This window comes from Rhinolophus ferrumequinum, assembly GCF_004115265.2.
Source record: "Rhinolophus ferrumequinum isolate MPI-CBG mRhiFer1 chromosome 15 unlocalized genomic scaffold, mRhiFer1_v1.p scaffold_54_arrow_ctg1_1, whole genome shotgun sequence".
NCBI classification, from domain to species: Eukaryota; Metazoa; Chordata; class Mammalia; order Chiroptera; family Rhinolophidae; genus Rhinolophus; species Rhinolophus ferrumequinum.
In genome coordinates, this window is record NW_022680357.1 from 17215054 (window position 1) to 17236972 (window position 21919).

General features: G+C 52.1%; 1 protein-coding gene across 2 annotated transcripts in view; it reads right to left on the minus strand.

Moving 5' to 3' along the window:
- Nucleotides 1-1135: 1135 nt before the first annotated feature.
- The window catches only part of USP31 (ubiquitin specific peptidase 31), a 49492-nt gene continuing 28708 nt past the window's right edge, over nucleotides 1136-21919 (minus strand). For both annotated transcript variants that reach the window (XM_033102045.1, XM_033102046.1), the window contains exons 9-16: nucleotides 21500-21594; nucleotides 20101-20178; nucleotides 19451-19580; nucleotides 15576-15695; nucleotides 13265-13490; nucleotides 9082-9240; nucleotides 7749-7901; nucleotides 1136-5717 (exon numbers count right to left, since the gene is read on the minus strand). In XM_033102045.1, coding sequence (XP_032957936.1) covers nucleotides 4156-5717; nucleotides 7749-7901; nucleotides 9082-9240; nucleotides 13265-13490; nucleotides 15576-15695; nucleotides 19451-19580; nucleotides 20101-20178; nucleotides 21500-21594 — 2523 coding nt within the window. In that variant the 3' untranslated portion in view covers nucleotides 1136-4155. The remainder of the gene's footprint in view (nucleotides 5718-7748; nucleotides 7902-9081; nucleotides 9241-13264; nucleotides 13491-15575; nucleotides 15696-19450; nucleotides 19581-20100; nucleotides 20179-21499; nucleotides 21595-21919) is intronic.

A 21919-nucleotide genomic window follows, 5' to 3' on the forward strand; every position in this document is an offset into this window, starting at 1 on the left:
GGGGGAAATGACTGGTAAGGCTCAAACTGCAGCTGCAACACACACTTTCGGAGTCGACCAAAAAGCAGTGTGAGACACTGACTTTATTTAAAGAAAAGCACAGGATCCTCCCCACCCCCAAAATGCGCTTCAGGTTTAGCAATAATGTCCACTACATGGAATTAAAGACAGACGCCTGCACAGTGACAGACACGCTTTATGTTTATGGTTGGGACTCAGGCACTGGCTTGTCAGCAAGTTTTGCTCTTTTTAATTCCAAATGATACGAAGTCCAACCCACCTCCCAGAATGTGTTTTATTGAAACTGTGCTTATGATTTGCGTATTACCTCAGAATTCCAACCCAGAAACACTAATTATCTTTACATCCAATAATTATACTAACCTCCAGCGAAAACAAGAACGTCAGCTGTTCAGCAACATGTCAGAAGGCAGTGTAACGTCAGATGTCAGTCTACTTTCAAAAACATGTTTATTGGAAATAAATGAGCTTTGTTCATAGCTCTTCTCTGCCCATTGTCCTAAAGGTGGCCACTACTGTCCTTTACAGACTGCTCCGATTGTTTTCATGATAGCTACTTTAGAGGGAGGCCAAGTTTTCTCTCTACCCAACCAAAAAAAATCCCACATCCATCTCATCCCGACGTGGATTAGGAGATTAGGCCAAATTCTAATGACAAGTGACCTCGCCGTGGGTTTCCAACCCCTACGTAGTAGAGGCAGCTGTGAGAGTGGACGTGAGCATAGAATGTCTGCAGAGACGCACAAGGGCACTTTTGGTTCCTGAACAGGACAGTCGTGCTGGGGGGGGGAGGGGCAGAAGCCTCCGGTGAGTCACCAGCATCCATTCGCTCTCTTTGTCCGGGAGGACTGTCCCTCCGTGTGGGACACTGGCGGCTGCGCTCCCGGCGCTGCTCAGCCACAGCGCACTCCAGAACCGGCAGTTCTGCCCGCACAGGCAGTGCAGGCCCTCCACGGCTGTTTGCAGAATGAACGAACGGATGACGAGTGAATGATTACAGAAGCGGAGGGCAGCTGACAGGTAATGCCGTACACTGCCACCACGGACGCTCCCACACCTCGGGCGCTGGGCCAGCGCCGAATCGCTGACTCTCAGGCCGCTTGTAGGCTACCGGGGGGGTGGGGGGGGTCTGGAGATGACATGAGCTTCAGTTTCTTTGTGCTTCCACATCACAGAAGGGACCACAAGGCAAGGGGTAGGGCCAGCTCAAGGAATGATCCGGCCTCAGTGCACTGACGTTTACCGGGTAAGAAATCAAGAATAGATGTTTTTAAAAAGCAGACGAACATTACAGATACAACACTATGGTTGGTGATTATTTTGTGCCTACCAGGAAATGACTGCTCCAATCAGACCCATCCGGCGATCAGCCAGAAACCCAGCTCTGCCCTCCTTACCGATGATTTTTAACCCCAAAACACATGTACGTTCATGGTGCCAAACATCACCGGGAAAAGAAAACAAAACAAACACCCGGTCCCTAACCCATCAGAACCAAGTAACGATTTCCCACATTTTACACCTGAGAGCACCTCCAGACTTTGGGGCAAAATATCCTTTTCTGTGGTTTACACACTGTACCTAGCAGTTAAGCAGAAAAATTTTCAAAGTTTACCAAGCACAGAGATATAATCGGTTCCAGATGACGGACAATGCCGCACTACTTGATTTTTTCCATGTAAATCTAAAACAAGGACTAAACTCCATAGACATACGGTTTATAGATACTGAAATTTTATTTCTAGATCCCATGGAAAATTAAAGGTGTTTGTAGTTGGTTGTTTTTTTGTTTTGTTTTGTTTTGAAGACACTAGACAAAATAGAAAATCCATTCCTGGAGCAGTCAAGAATAAAAATATTTAGCACTGTGAAAATTAAACTAGTTTCTAGTAACGCTTAACTGACTGGAACCCCCCTCCAGAAGGTGTTATCAAAACCATTTGTGTAGTCAAAACTATCATTCTAAGAGTTCGCAGAGCTGCAGACGGATTTCAAATGCGCTTTGCCTATAAAAGAAAGATGACAGGTTCAAAGGAGACAAACACTGAATTCCTGATGTTGATGACGCCACATGTGCAGCATCTGTTCCAGGAAATCAAAGTGCTACAGAAACACAGCAGCGGCCGAACACTGGGCGGGCTGTTGATGTGCCGTGGAGAAGCCGTCCCAGCAGGCGGCCGGTCACTGGCAGTCCCACCACAGAGACAGCGGCGCTGCTTTGGCGAACCAGACGCCTGCACAGTGAAAGCAAGGCAGCGCCGAGTGCAAAGGGGGATGGGTTGTGTTCAGGACACTTCGCGGAGCGCTATGGTAAGGCTCACGAAGCTGAATACCTAAGTTCTTAAATATCACGAGGGTCGAAAGTTCCAGCTACCCTCAACATATATGGCCTCCAGGCTTGCAAGTTACCTGCTAATGCTCAAGTTAGCAGCAAAATTAAGATAAGTCACCTACTGGGAACGTTTCCCAAGAGGTATTCATGGGGGAAAAAAAAAAAAGGCAGTGCAGAATCCCCAGCAATGCACGTGTATGTGGTCTAGTCACCTCTCACACAGCCATACTGAGAAGGGGGATTATAAATGGGTATGTACACCAAGAGTTCAGGAAAAACTTGAGGAGCCTATGATTCAAACAGAAAAGTTAATATTTAAAAGCATATAAACTTAGCATGCTATATTTCATGGCAAAGTGACAAATGCTATTCAAAGAGAATCAGAACCATGACTCTCGACATTTAAAAAAATAAAAATAGAAAAAGGGTTCGGGAAAAGCTAAAAATTGCCAGGATACCTCCACCAAGCTTGAAAAACTATGTATCTGGCTTATCTGTGAGATTTTTGTGAGGTTCCCTTTTTTCCTAAACAAGAAATGCAATTTGCACGGACAGTGCCAGGTGGAACAGCCTCCAATCCTGCTGGTCGAGCTCTGGTAGAGTAACTCTCAAGCACAAAGAAGAAATCAGTGAGTTCCTGAAAAGCAGTCCTAACTGAGCTGGACAGGCAGGACCGGAAGCGTGCGTGTGACACTTGGTTACCCATCACTCCCACCACCACCGGCTTTTGGCATTGGGCAACTTCTTTCTCCTCCAAGTTACAAGACAAGGAAAATGGGATGCACACGGGGACAGGGGCGGGTGGGGGCGAGGGGCACGGAGCTTTCAACTTCTAACATAGAAGAAAGCAACACCAGAGGAGGACAAAACGGTACAGATTCACGCATCCAGCTGAGAATCCATTTTTTTCGGGAATCTTTCAAAGGTGGTAACTGCTCTACGACATCCCAACGGTCTTAGCTAACAAATTTAGAAGGAAAACATATTTTACTACTAGTGTCTGGCTTTCTGGCTATCCAACTTGCCATCTCTTGGGACACGCACCAAGCATCAAGACGGCTTCCAGGACATACATCTTTGCAGATATGAATGTGGTAAAAGACTTCATTTCTACCTCTAAAAACTTTCATCTGAGGCAGTAGGAGAAATGACAGTCATGACAGGCCACCTTCCCCTTTAATCCTTTTACTGGTACACATCCGTCCTACACTAGCTGAGTATATACCTGAGAAACATTAGTGTTAAAATATTGCCCTTTACAAAGACTGGCAGATGGGACCAAAGTGCAGAAAGCAAGTTTTCTCTCGGTTTGTTTCATTGTTAGTGTCACAGTTTTTAGAACTCCTGGTGCCACATGACAATCTGCAGGGAGGACAAATTCTGCTCAGATGAAACCCAAGTCAAATAATTCATCCTTCTACAGAGCACACTAATGATAGCTTAACTGGTTCACAGGTTTAGAAACCCCAGTATCCAACAGAAGTCATGGAAGTTCTCTAGAAAGAAATATGTACAGTTGCTAAAGGGACCGTCCAGGGTATCGTCTATAATTTTTCCAGTTAGCTAGGTATCGCAGCTTTGCCTATGGCTGTTATTTGGTTCAATGGCAGAATAAGGCGACGCTTTGAACAATTTGCAATTGAATTCTGCACACGTGCGCACATAGCTCACCCCCACACATACACACACAGTCAGGCACGGAACCTAAAAAATACAAAACAAAGCAGAGGGCTTTGGTGGGAGGGAGAGGGTTCTAAATAAATAAACACCTTTACAGACAAAACACTGGGAGTGCGGAGGTGTCACTGAGGTTTCTGAGAAGGCCGTGCAGAGGCTGGCATGCTCGCAGGTAACTTTTTGGAGGGTTTCTCGTTGGACGGCCCGCCAGCAGGAGACGAGGGTGTCCCAGAGCCGAGCTGGGAGCCCTTGGCCTTGCGACTGGCCAGCAGGGAATGTCTCGCAGAAGCAGGGTCCTTGGACACAAGCTGCTCTTTCGCAGGTGTACTTGCCTTTGGCTGCTGGCAACCTGGAGGCTGCTGGCCTTTCTCTGCTGTGTCGTCCCCGGCGTTCCTGCAGACTGACCTGACAGAACTCCCGCCGGCCTTCTTAGCGAGCAAGGTCGTCTTGCCAAGGTCAGTGGACCTCCGGGTCTCCTTCTGTCGCAAGGCCGACTTGAAGAAGGACAGTCCTTTTTCCTCCGACTTGCTGTCCCTCTTCAGAGCAGCCTTCGTGCTCGTGTTGGGGGAGCGCAGGCTGGCCATCGAGGAGCTCCTGACGTGCCTTCCGTCCCCTCGGACCTCCCCTGCCCTGGCCTGGCTCACCCGCGGGGAGCTGGGTTTGGAGCTGGAGCTGACACTGGCTCTGTCCGAAAGCAGGCTTTGTCTGGAACCTTCTCTGCTTAAGCTCCGGTCTGAAGTCCTGCCCTTCCCGGGTGGGAAGGGGCCCCTCGTGGCAGGACCCGAGGCCTTTTTGGCAGTTGTGGAGGAAGCAGTGTAAGTGAGGGAAGAAGCTGGCTTGGGCTTCTGGGGGGACGGGGAGGGTGTTGGGCTCTGCGCCGAGGAGGACGACTCCTTCCTGGGCCGGGCCGGGGAGGAGTGCCGCCCACCGGCCCTGGCAGACTCCGCTCTGCTTCGGGTGCGGGGCGGCTTTACAGAAATGTTTCCAGAAACAGGAGAAGAAGGGGATGGACTTGAGAGAGATGATTCCTGGCTGGCCAAGACGGACCGCCCCTTCCGCGAGCTTCCATCTGGCTCCGATGCGCCTCTGGAGCTGGGGGCTCTCTGGGCTGTGCTCTCGGGTTTCCTTGGGAGGGAGCCTGGGTGGCTCGGGGGTTTCACCTCTTTGACTGGAGAGCTGTCTACAGAGTCGCTCTGATCCACATAAGCAATCTGGTTATTGTTATCAAATGGATCAGAGACGGGGGGCAAGCGGTCCCCTTGTGCTGGGTGTTTGCTCTGTGTGTCTGCAGCACTGGAGTTCAATTTGCGGGCGTCTGACTCGTCTTTGAACGCGCCTTCCATGACAGCCAGAGGGGCCCGACCCATAGCCCTGTGCTCCCGGCGACTGTGACTATCGCCTGGTTCCTGGAAACTGCTCGAAAGGTTCCTCAAGCTACCGAAGCAAGAGACGGAGACCTTGTCGTCCACTGCCTCCCCGATCTTCTCCAAGGTGGAGGCGGAGCTGTGAATCGGGGAGTCTCCTGAGAACCGGGAAGGAGAGCTGGACCGCAGCTGCAGCTTAGCAGACAGGGACCAAGAAGGTCGGATGCAACTTTCAGTGACGGCCAAGGGGCTGGTGACAGAAGACCTGGATGACAAGCTCTGACGCTGGACACTTCTCACAAATGGTCGAGCTGAGAAACCTCCTGAATGCAGCAAAGAGAACACTGTTAAACTAAACCGAAAAAAGTCCCAGTAACATCTACAGATGGAAGGAAGGCAAGTCTCGTGGAATGACAGGAGCATGACCTTCAGAGCCGTATGTCTGGGGTCAAGCAGTAGCCATGCGACTTCAACTTCGCTGAGCCCAGTTCCCTTTCTATACAATAGGGGCCTTCTAACTTGGGGATCGGCAAGCATCTCTTTCCCTTCTTGCTCCACATCAGGGGCTGGCAGATTTTTCCTGTAAAGGCCCAGACTGTAAATATTTTAGGCTTTGCGGGCCACCGTAGAATGCAAGCAGCCTTCCCACTGGTGACACATAAACAAATGGGCGTAACTGCGTTCCAATGAAACCTTACTTAAAATCAAGGCAGGGGCCATATTTGGCCAATGGGCTGACCCCTGTCCTGACTCACGGGGCCACCATGACAATGGAATAGTCTCCCAGTCCTGTGCCCAGCAAGGCCCCGGCCACTCCACAAAGCGAGCTACTGACCCCGAGCCTTCATCTCTCCAAGGACATCGGGGCTCGCAGAAGTGAGGTCCTCGGTCCCGATAACACAACTAATGAGGACAGCTGACACCAGAGCCACAGCCCCTGGCCCACACTCAGTGCCACGTGCAGGCTGGCCTGTCACTGTTGACTATAAAAGCAGATCCGTGGAAAGAATTAAAGAGATAACGCACTCCTGTCCCGAGTGACTTAAAGCTTTTAAGGAAAATTCTCCATTACAACAACATGACTCCTATTCTAAGTGACTTAAAACTTCCAAAGAAAATATTCTAAAAGGAATCCTACAGACACGTGCTGCTGCAGCTGTGGAGTCTTGTGCAACTGTCAGGGCAAGAGCCGAGAAGACGGCGCTATTCTGTGGGTCCCACCAGCACCACGGGGTGATAAGGCTCCTCGAGAGAGCATCGATTTTCCAGCTGCGCCGTTTACAAACAGACTGGGCAGCCGCATCTAGGTTTACTGTTAAAACGACACTGAGTTCGAAGCCTCGAAGTTAAAAGGCTGCGTTGGAAATAACCTCTATAAACAAGCAAAGAGTCACCGATCAGGTCTTCACGCCACGTCAGGAGCTAGAAAGGAGCTTGGCACTTATGGCCAAGACCTATTTTAGAGCAGCAGCAAGTCAACAGAGCTGGCAGCGCTGCAGCTGCGACGCAGACAGGCTCCGGGCCTGGCATTCTTCTCCCGGCCTCCTGCCTCCTCCCTCCATTTCATGTGCTCAGAGTTCCCACCACCACTAGAAGCAGTTACGGCGATCGAAATGCTGGCCGCTGGCCGCAGAACAAGACTTGTTGGAAGGTGAGTCACTGCCCTCATTTGAGAAGCTGCGCTCACCCTCTCCACCCTCCAGCTCTCGGAGCGCTGGCTGCCTGACCCTCTCCACACCCCCCGGGGTCCGTTAGAACTAAGGGCCGTGCTGCCGCCACTGATGCAGTAAGTGAAAAGAAAGAAAGTCCCATTTTTATCAGATTTTCATAGTTTTCATAGTCAGACTATCCTCAGATTCCCAAAAGCTAGGCAGAGGCAATAGTTTTTGTTCGAGATGCTTCTGTACTTAAAAGAACACGCCAGAGACTCCCCTAAGAGCAACAGCATGGCGGAAAGGTGAGAAGCTGCACGTGTCGGGAGGGCCATGCCAAGCAAGCCTTGCGCTGCAACTCGCCAGGTGACGCCGGGCAAATCACAGTGGCACTGTGTCCCCTTACAGCTACTCTGAGGGTTTGCAAAAGCACTTTGAAAACCATGTATTCATTAGGCACAGAGCTGAAGCTCCAGCCTCCACACTAGCCTCCGAAGTAGAAAATAAAGAAAGGGAAGCAGAAAAGCCCCAGGTGACTGAGGAAAAGCAAATGCCCGTTTATACAGAATGTTGCGTGTGCCCGGGACCACAGCCCTCAGCCCACGGTCTGTGACCCTTCACAGACTGTCCCAGTCTCTAAAGGCCCCTGTGCTGTGTCCATGCGTCAACATCCTGGCAACTGGCACCAAGACCCACACTCACCGTCGTCTTCACTCCTTTCCCCGGTCATCTCCACGGACTCAGACAGCGAGGCCAGGGAGGTGCGTCTGGAGGACGCCGCAGAGGTCACGCTGGCTTGCTTGCTCCCCGGGAGCCGGCTCACCCAGTGCTCGCACAGCGAAGAACTCGTGGAGCCTGCAGAGGAAGCAGACGGCGCGGTCAGGCTGGGCTCCCGGCCGCCTGTGCTGCTGTGTGAGCTGGGGCGACAGGTGTCCTCACTGCCAGGCCAACCCGAACGCCGTGACCCCACGTTGTCCTGCTAAGACGGACAGGAGGCCGGCAGACCTGCACACACTGTAGTGAGCAAATGCAAGTGTAGAGATGACGACACCACATAAGGCACACTCCAAGTCCTAGGGCGGCAACAGAACAGAGTACAGACAACCGCTCACATCCCTTCACTCCAGCCATGTCTGTTAAGCACGACAGGCCAGGCACTGTTCTAAGCACTTGCAGTAAGAATGTCTGACAGAGAGAGAGAGGGAGAGAGACAGATGGGGGGAGAGAGAGAGAGAGAGAGAGCCGCAAGCTTCCAGGGCAACAGGGGTTAATACTCCCTGACCTGATCACATCGTCACACCCCAGTCTTGTCTCACTCTCTCCAACTCATACTCTGCATTAAGACGCATACGTCCTTGTTAGATCACGTGTGGCTGCTTCCATCTGAGTGTGGGCACCGATTCCTGCGTTTATGAAAAGCCACAGACCCCATCAAGCTAAACCCAAGCCGTGTATACTGTTGTAGGCTTCACTGCTTCCCTTCACAGAACAGGCGATCTTACCGGGGCAAACCCTCTTTCTAACGCTACTTCCTTTACCCCTTACAAAAGGCTCCAGTGTCCATTTGCCTAACGTGACGCAGACAACACCACGAGGCAGGCAGTATGACAGACGACAAAGACGTGGCTTGGATGGGACGGACGTACTCCAAGACAACCCACCCAAATGTGGCAAAGCCAGTGTTGGTTCTGTTCCCAAACGCTTCATGCCCCCCGCTTGCTGCCGCGCGCCAGGCTGCTTCTCAGCTCGCTTCTCCCACAAGAACACATCACAGCACCCGCGGACTGTGCGCCAGGCTCCCCTCCACCTTCCTGGGAACTTGGCTGATTCCCAGCTGCTCCCACATCCCAGCCCAGTTCCTTGATGGCAATCAGTCTGGTTTCCAGATTCAATGCCAACGTGTATGCGATCGCACCAGAGAGTCAGGAGAGGGTTAATGTGTTCACACCAGTCATGAGACCTTCTGGCGAGTTTCTCTGGGCCATTAATTACACTCGTCCGCACTGGAAAGAGCTGCCGCAAAGGGCCGCCTCACCTGCCACCGAGCTGTTGGCCGACCAGGACGGGATGGCTGTCCGCCTCTGGTAGAACAGGATGTAGGCCGTCTGCGTGCAGACCTCATCTTCCGACAGCTGCTGCACGTCGCTGTCGTCGAAGCAGTACCAGAGACCGTCCACGGAGTTCTTACAATAGGCTGCAAAGAGAGGGCCCGTCAGCACTGGACGGCTGCAGCAGCCGGCCCACGCTCCCCACAGACGCCACTTCTTTGGCTCGTATAATTAATTCAAGACCTTTTTAAGGCTGCACGTAGTGACACAGAAAGGTACAAAATCCAAATTCCACATCACACTCAGGCAAAATGTTTCAAGAAATTCCAAGCTATACCAAATGGATGAAATTCTTTTTAATTTCAGGAAACACAACATACGTATTTATTTAAACCAGTAGGTCTCAGAGGACACCTGGCAATGAATGGAGATAATTCTGATTGTCACAAAAAGGGGTGGGGGGAGCTACTGGAGTCTTGTGTAGAGGCCAGGAGGCTGCTTAACACCCTACAGTGCACGGTTTCCCCCCCACCCTCCTTCCCCCACCCACCCCGGGTCCAGAACAAAGAATTATCCCGCCAAACTGTCAACAGTGCCAGCCAGGCTTGAGAAATCCTGGCTCAAACACACTGTAACATTTTAGTATTTGTTCGGTACTTATTATGTGCCAAGCATCTCACTTAATCCCATGAGACTTCTCTATGATTATTCCCATTTTACAGAGACTCAAAAGATTAGGCAGCTTGCCCAAGGTCGTGCCACTGAAGGGAGTGCCCAGCTGATCCCAGGATTGTCTAGTCCCTGGGCTGGCTCTTAAACCCCTACTCAACCCTGCTCCCGTCGGGGGCAGCACACACGATGCCCCGGAAAGTGCCCTGGAAAACTGAGAACATGTGAGCTCATGAACGCAGTAAGCAGCCTTCTCTCCACTGCAAATTCTAAGCCTGACATAGAAATAAAGAGCATTCAAGTGCCAGCAAGAACAGGAGACAACAACTTTGCGTCTGTGAAGCCACGTCATCCTGTAAAGATCCATCCCAGGGTATGATAAGCTTGACCCAGAAACATACCTTCTTATCACAGTTTCTAAAAATACCCATTTACTGGGGTGAGAATACAGGAGTGCTGAACGCTAAATATTCTACTGGGGAAAAAGAGACTCAGGATGGCCCAGGGACAGGGCACGTGAGGTCCCGAGAGACAGCACCAGGAGCGACCCCTCAAGAGGCTAAACCACTGTGCAAGCATGGAACCCTAAGAGAAAGGGTGACACCAGACAGGTCCCCAAAAAGAAGAGCAGAACAGGCGTCTGTAACAGCAGGGAGGGCAGTCATTTGCAGCGCGGCTCACGAGAACCACAGGGGAGGGAGAGACGTGGGCTCTAAGGGAAAGGGGGCTGCGTCAGGGATGAAAGCCCTGCCTGAGGTGGCCGCTATTCTGGAGTGGGAGGGGAGCAGAGCGTAAGGGGACACGCCCAAGAGAAGGTGACAGAGTAGCTTTAGAGTGGCCTGTCCTCAGCCTTTCCAAAGTAATCCCACTTGCTTTTCTTTTTAGCCTTATTTCTGAAGCGTCTTCTAGCCCAGTGCTACGTCAACTGTGGTTCGCAGACTGGTGCCAACCCACGAGATAAACACCAAACTGAGAAAAGCATTTAAAAACTTTTATAGCAATCTGATTGACCACAACATCAGATTTTTATCAGATTTGTCATGAAATCTGATTTTTATTGTATTTTTACAAAAGCATTGGTTCATGAAGGACTGGACATTTTAAAAAGCAAGAGGCAGATTCTTGATCAGAAAGACTGAGAAGTCTCACCCTTCTCATAGACGGTGCCACGGGCCATGGAACGCCAGCTCGAACCAGTGCAATGGAACGACAGCAGATGCCACAGTGAACACCCCCAGCGAACACAGGGTCCCGAACTCAACACTGCGGGGGCATTTCAACGTTCTCTGAACGAAGACTCCACACGCGTCAGGCACCAGAAAGGCGGCGTGGCCCAGGTGTGGGAAAGGGGAGAACACAGCAGATACCCGAGCTCCCGCAGCTAACGGACCGTGACGCAGGCAGTCACTTCGGGCTCCCTCACGTGGCCAGGTTACAGAAGGTGACTCGCCTGAGGTCACAGAGCCACGATGTGCCCAGCGTCTCCCTGAAGCCCCCGTCACTAACTTGTACTGCCCAAGGCAGTCCCCGGTTTCCGGGCACTGTCCAGGCTGCTCCCTGAAGACCAGCGGGGCAGGCTGAAATCCAGCACTGACCTTTCTCAACCATCATGTGCCAGAAACCACCTAACAGGCTCCACACTGTCCCGAGAAACGCTGTTCTGAACAGAAGGGGCATCCTTTACCCAAGCCGAGGCTGGACGGCCCCCAACCAGGGAGGACGGCAACGGCATCGCTCTGCCAGCCATCAGCGAAATGACTGCTCTCTGAGAGCCTCTCAGTTCTAAGAGCCCACGAGTGTAACTCCGAGTCGGCTCTAAGAACCCAGACACGACTAGTCATGCCACGAAAGTAAAACTCCAACTAGACACACATTTATTAAACAAGTGGCCCCATAAAATAAAAAATATGCAAGACACAAAATATAACATCAGAATTCAAACTGAGTTAAAACCAAAATACCAGCTGAAATCTATGTAAACATTTAATTTCTATTTCACTCTGCCTTCTATGGACTCAGAGGATTTTCTGAACAGGAAACGGGGACGAGTCCATCAGCAGAAGGTTCTGTGGTCACCAAAGGGTTTCTAACAAGCAGTGCCGCCTTCCCCGCCCCCGTGAGCCCGCAGGTCCTGGGGTGCAGGAAGCAGGTCCCCACGCCCAACAGCAGGACAAGCGCTCGGCCCGCCACTCACATCCCACAGACCCTACTCTTGCTTCTGCCCTTTCTCTTAACTTGCACCTCCACCGCTTTTTGATTACACTCTAGGAAGACAGACGGTGAGACCTATTCATGTCCCCCGTGCCCGTGATGTGACACAGCACCGTGCCAGCTCCCTAGGAGGACCTCTGTAATGTACCCCTGCACAGAACATACGAGTGTAAGCTCCACCGTGCAGAAAACACTGGAAGGAATTACCATACATCAAAATGTCACCAACATAAATGGGATGTGATTCAGCTGTAAAAAGAAAGGGGAATCTGACACATGACACAACGGGAGTGAATCTCGCAGACCTGTGCTACGAGAAATCAGCCAGAAACAAAGGACAAATACTGTACGACTCCACTTACACGACTTTCCTAGGAGTCAGATCCAGAGAGACAGAAACAATGGTGTCACCAGGGGCCGGGGGGTCGGGGAGGGTTAGTATTTAACGGGCGCAGTTTCAGTTTGGGAAGATGACCAAGTTCTGGAGACAGTTACACAAAGACGGGACTGTCCTTAATGCCACTGAACCGTCCGCCTAAGAATGGTGAAAACGGTCAATTTTGTTATGTGCACTTCATCACAATTTTTAAAAACGCTGCCATTGGTTATGCTTGAGTGAGACGCCCACGGGTGTCGGTGGCGGCTTTCTTCCTCTCTCTCTAAATTGCATAATGAACACAGCTGCTTTAAAAATGAAAGGCAGGCCTTCTGAGCCTCTTGCTGTGCTCGGCCGCTCCAGCTCCCACCTCGTTGGAGTGTGCTTTTTCTCCTGATAAAGTCACCTCGGGCCCCTGAGCCATTCTCTACTGCTCGGGTCCGCTTCTACCTTCCAAGTGCACCAGCTCTTCTAACAAACTCCTCTTGCACCACTTTCAAAAAATAAAAAATAATAAAAAGAAAAAAGCAAATTTCACCTTAATACCAATAGAACACCCTTCCAAGTCACTCTAAAGACCCAACAACATGCATCCGTCACTCCAAGTAAGGAACGGCTAGAGCCTCAAGGAAGGAGAAAGAACCCACGGCTGGGGAGTGAGTGAGCAGACAGGGTGCCTGGGCGACCCAACGGGCATCTGTCTGTCTGCACACCCCCACCAGCCAGACAGCTAGTGACAGCCCAGCGCAGGGGAGGACGAGGACGCCCGCTCACTGCTCTTGGACAGAGAGCCAGAGGCTGGGCAGCGCTCTCCTGGCTGGCGCACTGCCCGCTGGGGGACAGCAGAGCGACCCTCCCCCCGGCACGGCGCGCCTCAGGCTCGCCACACAGACCCGGCCTCGCGCGCTGCAGACCTGTGTAGTGTCCCCCTTGCATGGTGCCGTGATGGTTGCACACCGCATACAGGTCATACACGTAGTCTTCTGGGGCCCTCCCGAGTCCGTAAGGCCGTCGCCACGGAGACCAGTGCGAGGGCAAGCTCCAGCTGCTCTGGCTCCTCTTAACCACGTGAGGCGTCATGTCCAGGCCGGTCAAGGGGAACTTGACCATGTTCTCGAGTTTCATGCGCCTGTCTCCATCCTGTCAAAGAAGAAACACAAGTTCTGGTGGTGTTTCCATGCAGACGGAATGTGGGTCCTCGCTGCTGACCCATGTGGTCTGAGTCACGTGTCTGGTGTCTCCCAAGAGACATTCGGAGCTGGCTCTCATGTCACCAAAGGTGGAGCCAGCGACCAGCTACACATGTGGGTAACGAGCCTCTCTGAGCTTTCCTAGCTTCACCTTCTAAAAGCTCTCCAGGTGTTTGCCTTACAAAAGGACAGTGTCAGGTGAGTCGTCCTGAACTGTCACAGACACATGAAGGACAAAGCACGGTGCCTGGCACGGAGCAGCCAGGCCCTCCCCTGCCCAGACCCTCCAGCAACTACGGTGAAAGGTCCCACGGCCTGAGCCACAGATGCTCGCGGGGTGGACAATCTCAGGTGCTCAGTATTTTCCGTTAAACCCACATGGAAACCCTGTGAAATCCCACCACACTGAATCGACACACGGAATGTTTCCTGTGTGGGTTTAACACATTGAGGGGTCACAGACACAGCCAGGCCGAGGAGCCACTGATCTAAGAGAAGAAAGCTTTTGTAAGAAAAGGGTAGGACGGTCCTGGACCGTCAGCAAGGTCAGGCTGACGAGTGTGGATTCGTTCTCAGTCCAGGGCAGGCACTGGGGCGGAGGAGGGGACGGCATCACAGCTGTGGGACAGGAGCTGCGTAAGCGCCTAAGACACCTCGGAAAGTGTCATGAGGGTTGAGAAATCAGTTAAAAGACACCGCAACTGCAACCAGCTGGGAAGTGTCAAAGGTCTGAACTGGCAGGGTGACAGCAAGAACGGGGAGAAGGGGACACACAGGAGGCAACGCAGACGCACAACCAGCTGAACAGGTGACTAACTGCCTGGATGAGAGCGACAGGAGAGAGGGGTCAAAGGTGACACTGCAGCTTTGAGTCTGGGGTGCTGACACGCCTTCCAAAACAACACACAGCAAAGGAAATTAGTGTGTGTGTGGAAGGGGACAGAGACGGTGAGGGCCCCAACCCTCAAGCAGCAGATGCCAGGGCGGTGTGCAGCTGGCACACGCAGGCAAATGCCACTTTTCTCCCTTAGGAGCTGGGCCCCAAACCCCGGGCTGGAAGCCCAGCCCTGGGACCAGGTGTGCGTCAGCCCCGACACCTCCACTTTGCCAGCAGCCCTAAACACCCCCAGTCGTTCCGGGCCTCTCCCTGTCCTCCGCCACCCCTCTGGCCCCAGCCATGAACTCCCCGCCCCCGCCACGACTGCAGTGGCCTCCCTCACATCTCCTGTCTCCCCCGACAGCCCGATTCTCTACGCAGCAGTCAGAATAGAATAGTCTCTCCAAACACAGGACGGTGGCGGTGCTTCCCGGCTTCAAGCCGTCCTGCCGGCCTCCCACTGTCTGCAAGGGTCCACGGGGACGGCCCCTTCCTGCCCCCTCGCCACCGCAGCTCCTACCTTTCCTCCACCCTCTGGAGCTCCTGCCAAGCTGGCAGCTGGCAGCCTCGTGCCCACAGGGCACCCTCGGGCTGCAGGGTTTGCAGACACTGCTCCCCCTCACACACCAAAGGCCCACCCGGATCTCAGGCACAAACCTTCCTGCAGCCAGGTGTCAGGGCCTCTCTGCCGTGTACCTCCCACTGACCCCTCCCACGGGGGGCTGTCGGGGACCATCCCAGCCTCAGAGAGCAGAGAGCCGTTGGGGACAGCTGACTCAGAGCAATGGGACTCAATGCAGACGTTCTCTGCACGTTTCTGACCCATCTCCTCAGCTGTACAGCCACTCCTTGGGAGCAGGACGACACCTGTAATTACTTTAGATAAAAATACAATTCCTCCCGCCCCTACAACAGGGCTCTGTGTTTTTCTTTAAATCCCAAAGCACACTCCCCAAAATGTAAGGGCAACATTTACAAATCCCCAAGAACAAAGCCAGAGGTCTGCAGTATGAACTAGCTGTCTGGGGTTCAGAGGGTCGGAGAGTGCTCCCTTCTGCGTTGGAAAGAGCACGGCGTGACAGCAAACACGCTGCTGGCTGAGGACACGGCGGGGGACCCGGGCCCGGGGACCTGCCCCTGGGGGCGGGGCTTCCTCACCTGCCGGAAGCGCTTCAGGTGGATGATGAGCACGTCGGGCAGCGTCCACAGGCTCAGCGTGATGCTCCCCTGCTGCAGCTGCTTGCAGTGCGGGCAGCGCCAGGCGTCGTCGGGCGCGAGCTGCGGAGGAGCGGGGCCGTGAGCGGGCGCCACGCAGGGCGAGGCTGGCACGACTCAGCAGCTCTCCGGAAACCACGTGAAGGTGTCAACAGAAAAACACCATCAAACGCGGCGGCTGGCCAGAGTCGGCACCCAAACATCTGCTGACTTGATTATTTTTCAAAAAGGAACCAGGTAAAGACCGGGGAGGCTGTAAGTGACATCAGTGCGGTTCCCTCTCTCTCCCTCCCGCACGTCCTGTGTCAGCAAACACGGCCACCGCCCTCCACGTGCAGACCACGGGGGTTACCCCGGAGCGTGGTACCCCTCCCTCTGCCCACGTCCATCCAGCCCTCGGCCCCTCTGCCATCTCACCCGTCTCTTCCTCTCGGGCCCACGGGCGCCACCTGCATTTGAAGTCCTCCCTCGTTCTCTTCCCTGGACTCGAACCTCCTAACTGGTCCCTCTCCCCCAAGCACAGGATCGCTGCCAACACCCCTCCTGCTACCAACAGGACTGGTCCAAATGCCAACCTGGGGCCTCAGGTCCACCTGTCATCCCTGCAGGCGAGAGCTGCAGGCTGGGGACATACTAAGTTCGGGGTGCCAACGGGGAGGCACGTCTGTGGAGAGATTTCAAGGCCTGCTCTGCAGTTCAGAAGCTGCATCAGATCTGGGACCATCGACACATGGGGGCCAAGGTAGGGCGTGGGATTGGAAGGTGGCACCACGGAGACAGAAGAGAGAAAAGCCAAGGACAGAATCGTGGGGAACGCCTATTTCTACGGGAAACTCAACAGCTAAGAAACCAGGAGCCTGAGGAGGTGGAAGCAGAAAACCAGGCCAATCCGAAGCGTCCCTTGTATGCATCCCAAAGGGGGCTAAACACAGGGGTTACCCAGACCAGTGCTGGGGCAGGTCAGATGTCCGCTGAGCACAGGCCGGGGGACCTCAGAGAGCAGTGTCGGGAAGGCCAGTCACACAAATGAGAGAGGTTTGGGAGGGAGGGAGGAAGGGAGGGAATGGAGGAAAGAAGAAAGGAAGGAAGGAAGGAAGGAGGGAGAGAGGGAGCCGCTGATGGTGACTGAGGCAGAGGAGGAGGAAGGCTGGCAGGCAGCTTGAAAGGGAAGAAGAGCTGAGGGAATTTCTGTCCTGACAGGGAGACCCAAGCATGTTTGCAGGAAAGATGGGGTGGGGCAGAAGTTTGGGGGAGAAAGTGAAACAGAAAGTTGGACTGGAAGGGGCCTAAGCCGCCACCTGGTCAGTCCCCATCTGGGGGACATACCATGTTTCCCCCACTATTTTCTTACAGTAAAATAAGACCGGGTCTTATATTACTTTTTGCTCCAAAAAACGCATTAGAGCTGATGGTCCGGCTAGGTCTTATTTTCGGGGAACACAGTATTACTAGTCTACATCCGTGGCCACCCAGCCCGGTGCTTGTGGTAAAGGAGCAGGCTGCCTGTTTTAATTTCCAAAGCATTACAAACGGGTACTTCTGTAAGACATGGTAAGAGTGTGATGCCAACGTCTAATAGCTGTGACAGTTTCTACACACTTCTGATTCCTGTACTTATCTTGTTGTAACTGCTACCAGGAGACCCCGGCCCTGCCGACCACCCCGAGCACCGCAGACCCGGCAAACGAGGGGCTCCCTCGGCAGGCAGCTGCCCCCCTTTCAGAGAGTCGATCCCAAAATCCTTCCTCGTATTAAGGCAAAATCATCTCCCTGTAATTTCCAATCTTTGAGTTCTGCTTTTCAGATCAAGGAGTCCATGCCCTCCCCGCACAAGATGGTTCCTGACACGCCTGAGCCCTCGGGCTGCCCTCAGCACCCGCATTTCAGACGTGTCGTGACTTCCAGTGGCGGCACCAGGTCCGATCCACGTCTCCGGTTGTGCCCGTTTGTCAGCCTCATAACAGTGAACACCAAGGTGATGAAGAGAGCGGTGCTCCCAGCATCTGCGTTCTGGGCGCCGCCTCTAACTCATCCTAAGACAGCAGGTAGGACTGGCACCAATGACACTGCTACTCAACACTGACTTGCGGACAACTAAACCCCAACGTATCGTCACAAGGCCTCCTGCTACAGCTCACCGTCTCTCCTGTGTCTGTAGTTTCTTTGGGGCCCGTGACAGAACTTCCCCAGAAATACTCATTATGCATGCATTCATGCATTCCAGCACATACCCGCTGAACGCTCTCTCCGTGCCCGGCACCACTGTGGGTTGGTTCCAGGATTACTCGATGCCCAGGACAGTCTCTAACGCTCCCTCTACCCTGTGCTCGTCACACTGGCTTCATCTGTTTCTCAGCCAGGCCGCCTTCCTACTTACCCTGGGTCCTTCGCTTGCCTTATTTACTTGTTCCCCCCCCACTAGACTGTAAACAGCCTGAGGGCAGAAACGCTGTCTGTCCAGAAACGCCCTGCCAGGGCCCCAGTGCCTAGTGCAGCAGCTGGCACACAGTGTGCACTCACCAAGCATTTACTGAACAGAAGAATCCTATGGAAACGCCTCCCCCTTCTGGAGCCGTGAGGTGCTCTGTGGAGTATCGCCTTGGTCACCTACGAGGTCTGCTCACCTAGTAGGACGGCTTGTGCCATCCTCAAACATCTCCCAAATCAATTTTAAAAAACAACAAAAGCTAAATAGGATAAGGTGCTTCACAGAGTGCCATCAGCCAGTTTCAAAGCCAAGTATTTTATATGAGCCCCAAACTGAAAAAAAAGTCTTATGAAACTATTATTAAAGGAACTAGCCATGAACAGCTAGGGGGAGAAAAGCCTCACTGAGAAGATAAAAACCATTTCCAATATTTGAAGGACAGACAAGTATTTGTCCTCGACTGTTCTTAACAAACTCAAGAGAGAGAATACCTGTTGGCTGTAGTAACCTGGGGACGTATTTCAGATTGACTTCTGTCACTATCAGAGGCAAATGCCCCATAATTAAAAGTATGCAACCAGCGGCTGGACAACCCCCTATTTGAAATTAGGCAGAAGAACCCAACCAATAAAGAAAAGCACCTCTGACGTGCCCTCCGTCCCGGGAATCGCACGACTCTCTAAGTACCAGAGTGAACTGTACCGGTCAGTTGTCCCTATTACGATCCTAAGCATCAACTCAAGATGAACGCCAAGTGCTCTGCTCAAGGTGACTCCAGGAGCATCGACCTGGAGAGGCTGAAAACTCACGCAGGCCTGAGCCCCACCCACAGAGACTTGTTTATCCGTCTGTCTGTCCGTCCTCTCGTTCCAATACCTACCAGGTCCCGACCATCTGCAGAGCACTGTGCCAGGTGCTCCGAGCTCGCTGTCTCTATCTGCACCGTCCAATGTGACAGCCACATGTGTCTACTGGGGACTCGGAAAGTGGCCAATGCAGCTAAGAAGCTAACCGGTTCATTTATTTGATTATAATCAATCTAAATGTAGTAAGCTCTGGCACCTGTGTTCTTAAGCAAAATGATTTAAAATTTCTAAACTAACATCAAAAAAATACATTTATCATTAACCATGAAAAAAGTGGGAAAAATTAACTACAAAGGTTCAATTCTGGAGCATTTCCATGAATCAGCTTTTTCCAGAGATTTTAACGATTTTTTGTTCAAGTCCAAAAAGAACTAACAGTAAGATGCCCGTTGCGTGTGCAGAACAGATGTAAGTGCCAACACTCCAGGGAGTGTCCTGGGACACAGTTAGTTTCTCCGCTGTCACCATGCCCCCGCTCCGGCCCCCGGCACCGCACAGCCTGCGGGGTCCTGCCCAGCTCTTACCCGCTCCTCTTTGGTGTAGAGCTGGAAACACTGGGACAACGTGCAGGTCTGAGGCTGCTGATGGCGCGCCTTCTGCAGGCGCACGCTTTCCGCATCCGGGATGTACTCGTCCTCAGTGCTGACAAACAAGCTGCAACGGGGGTGGGGGGCCGGTATCAGAGAACGTCTCACAGAAAGAACTGACACAAGACACAACCCCAGCTTCACGGAGGGCTCTACATTCACAACCAAAGACTGATGGGTAAGAAAGTACAAGTGCTAACTCAGTTTCCTATGACCAAAATGTTCCTGAGGAGTTCTCTGTCTACAAGCTTACTTTCAAGAAGTCCTTGGAGCTGGCTTTTCTGGGACTGGCCATGAACTGTGCTTTGTAACTACGGGCGTGCATGTGGTACAGCTTACGAGGGTTAATGGGCCTGTCACACAAGTCAAAGTAACCGCACCTACAGTGAATATATGTATATGAATATACTGCTCCTGTGTCATTAGCAGCAAACAACAGAAATAATAAACCACTTAAGTAAGCGGTTTAAATAAGCGGGCACACTTGGACACTTAGCTAAAGAGAAAACAGATATGGGTTGCAGTTCTTTTAAAAGATCAAAGGTATGCTTTTAAAATAACGGAAGCGGTGACTCTACAATACTCACAAATCTTTTGTCTCCTTGTCCCATTCCACCACTAATTTCACGTGAGCAGTGCCACCGGGTCCACAAGACTTTAATGCCCTGCAGGTGGGGGAGGGGTGGGACGGGGAGTCACATATTATTTTCTAAATAAATGTTACTTAAATACGAGCATCCTATCTGAAAGCTGAAATTATAACGTGATTGCTGAAAATCTTCATCTTTTTCCCATCAGAAATGTTTCGAGTGAGACCATTACTATAACCTCACATTTAATAACTAGGTTACAACTGAACTGAAGAAACCTTAAATTAAAACGTCTGATACCGAAACAGAGATGGGAAGAAATCTACCGTCCTGTGACAGGCCCGTCCACATCGCTCTTGGGTGTTCTTTATGACCTTCCCAACTTTTGGTCCAATGTGTCACCAACCCAAAGAGAAACCGAACACAGTTCCTCTGAGACAAAGTCCCCCCGGCACCTCTCCCCGCCCCCCGAAGCAACGCCTGGCCCACCCCCATCGGCACTGTGCCCCCTGCGAGGCTCCACTCCAGTTCCCCTTCCTTCCTCATGGAGCCCCGCCTCCTGAGAAACTCAGTATCAACAGTCAGTATCACTCTTCTCGTATTTTTTATGCTTTGCAATGTTTTGGATCATCATCTAATCTATTAACTCTTGTCTCTAAAACCAAACAGTGACCTGCTTTCACACAGAACCATGTTGTACACTTTTTTGAATCCAGAAATGCAGGTGCTACGGTATTGGTTGGAAAAAAATCATCCTAATAAAAACAATATTGTGAGTTTGTATATTTACATTTCATACGTATGGTGCATACGCATGTGTGTCTCTAGTATTTCACTGACAGCAGCACACAGAAAGTCAGGGCACACGGTGCAGTGACACTGCGACCACAGTGGAGGAGGGACACAGCGAAGAGGAAAGGAACTCTGCGCAGAGGAGACCACACAGGAAACAGCCACACGTCCAAACACCCTCGGTCTTTGTCACCGCTGGCGTCTGAGGCCTGACCCAGGGAAGTGACCGGGGCTCACACTGAGAAACGTCACACACCGTGGACGGGGCTTTATCTCTTAGGCCACATGAGGACTTCAAGGACAAAAGCGGTATGATCAGAGCTCTACTTTGGAAAACGCCAGTCTTGGTGAGTATGAAGTGTCATTTGTCTGTCGTCCTGGGATATACATTAATTTGCCGTCCTATCATGAGTACTTCAGGCTTTTCTGATTTCGAGAAAGATCATAAACATATCACACCCAAATATGAACCTAATGTGAAAAAGTATTTAATTTCTAAACGAGCCTGAAGAGCCTCCCACACTTAGGTGGAAGTTACACCAATTCTACCGGACAGCACAAGAAATCACAGCTGCGCACACAGGAAATTCTAGAAGGGTTTTACCTTTCTACCGTCGGGTGGCACAGAGGCTGTTCTTCCTGGGGCAGCAAGTACGTTATTCCCACCACACTGACCACCCGCAAGCTGAACGGACACACCTGCGTCAGACGGGAAAGGAGAATCAGCCGGACTCTCCAAAGGCTTCCGCTTCAGCGCGGCATTTCCCAAACAGACTGGGCGGAGAGCAGACTGCTTTGCAGAATGCTTCCCCACAATACCCTGGTAGTCGGTGACCACTGCAATACACTGCAAGTATGGTTCACTCAAATGCAATCTACACATCAAACGTGTCCTGTGGGACAGGTGACACGTGGCTTCAGCTGAACTTAATTCAACGTAAGCCTTCTGTGGACACCTTAATATCGTCACCCCAATTCTGAAAATACACAGACAGACGTTCCAGGAAGTCCCTCCGAGCTAAGC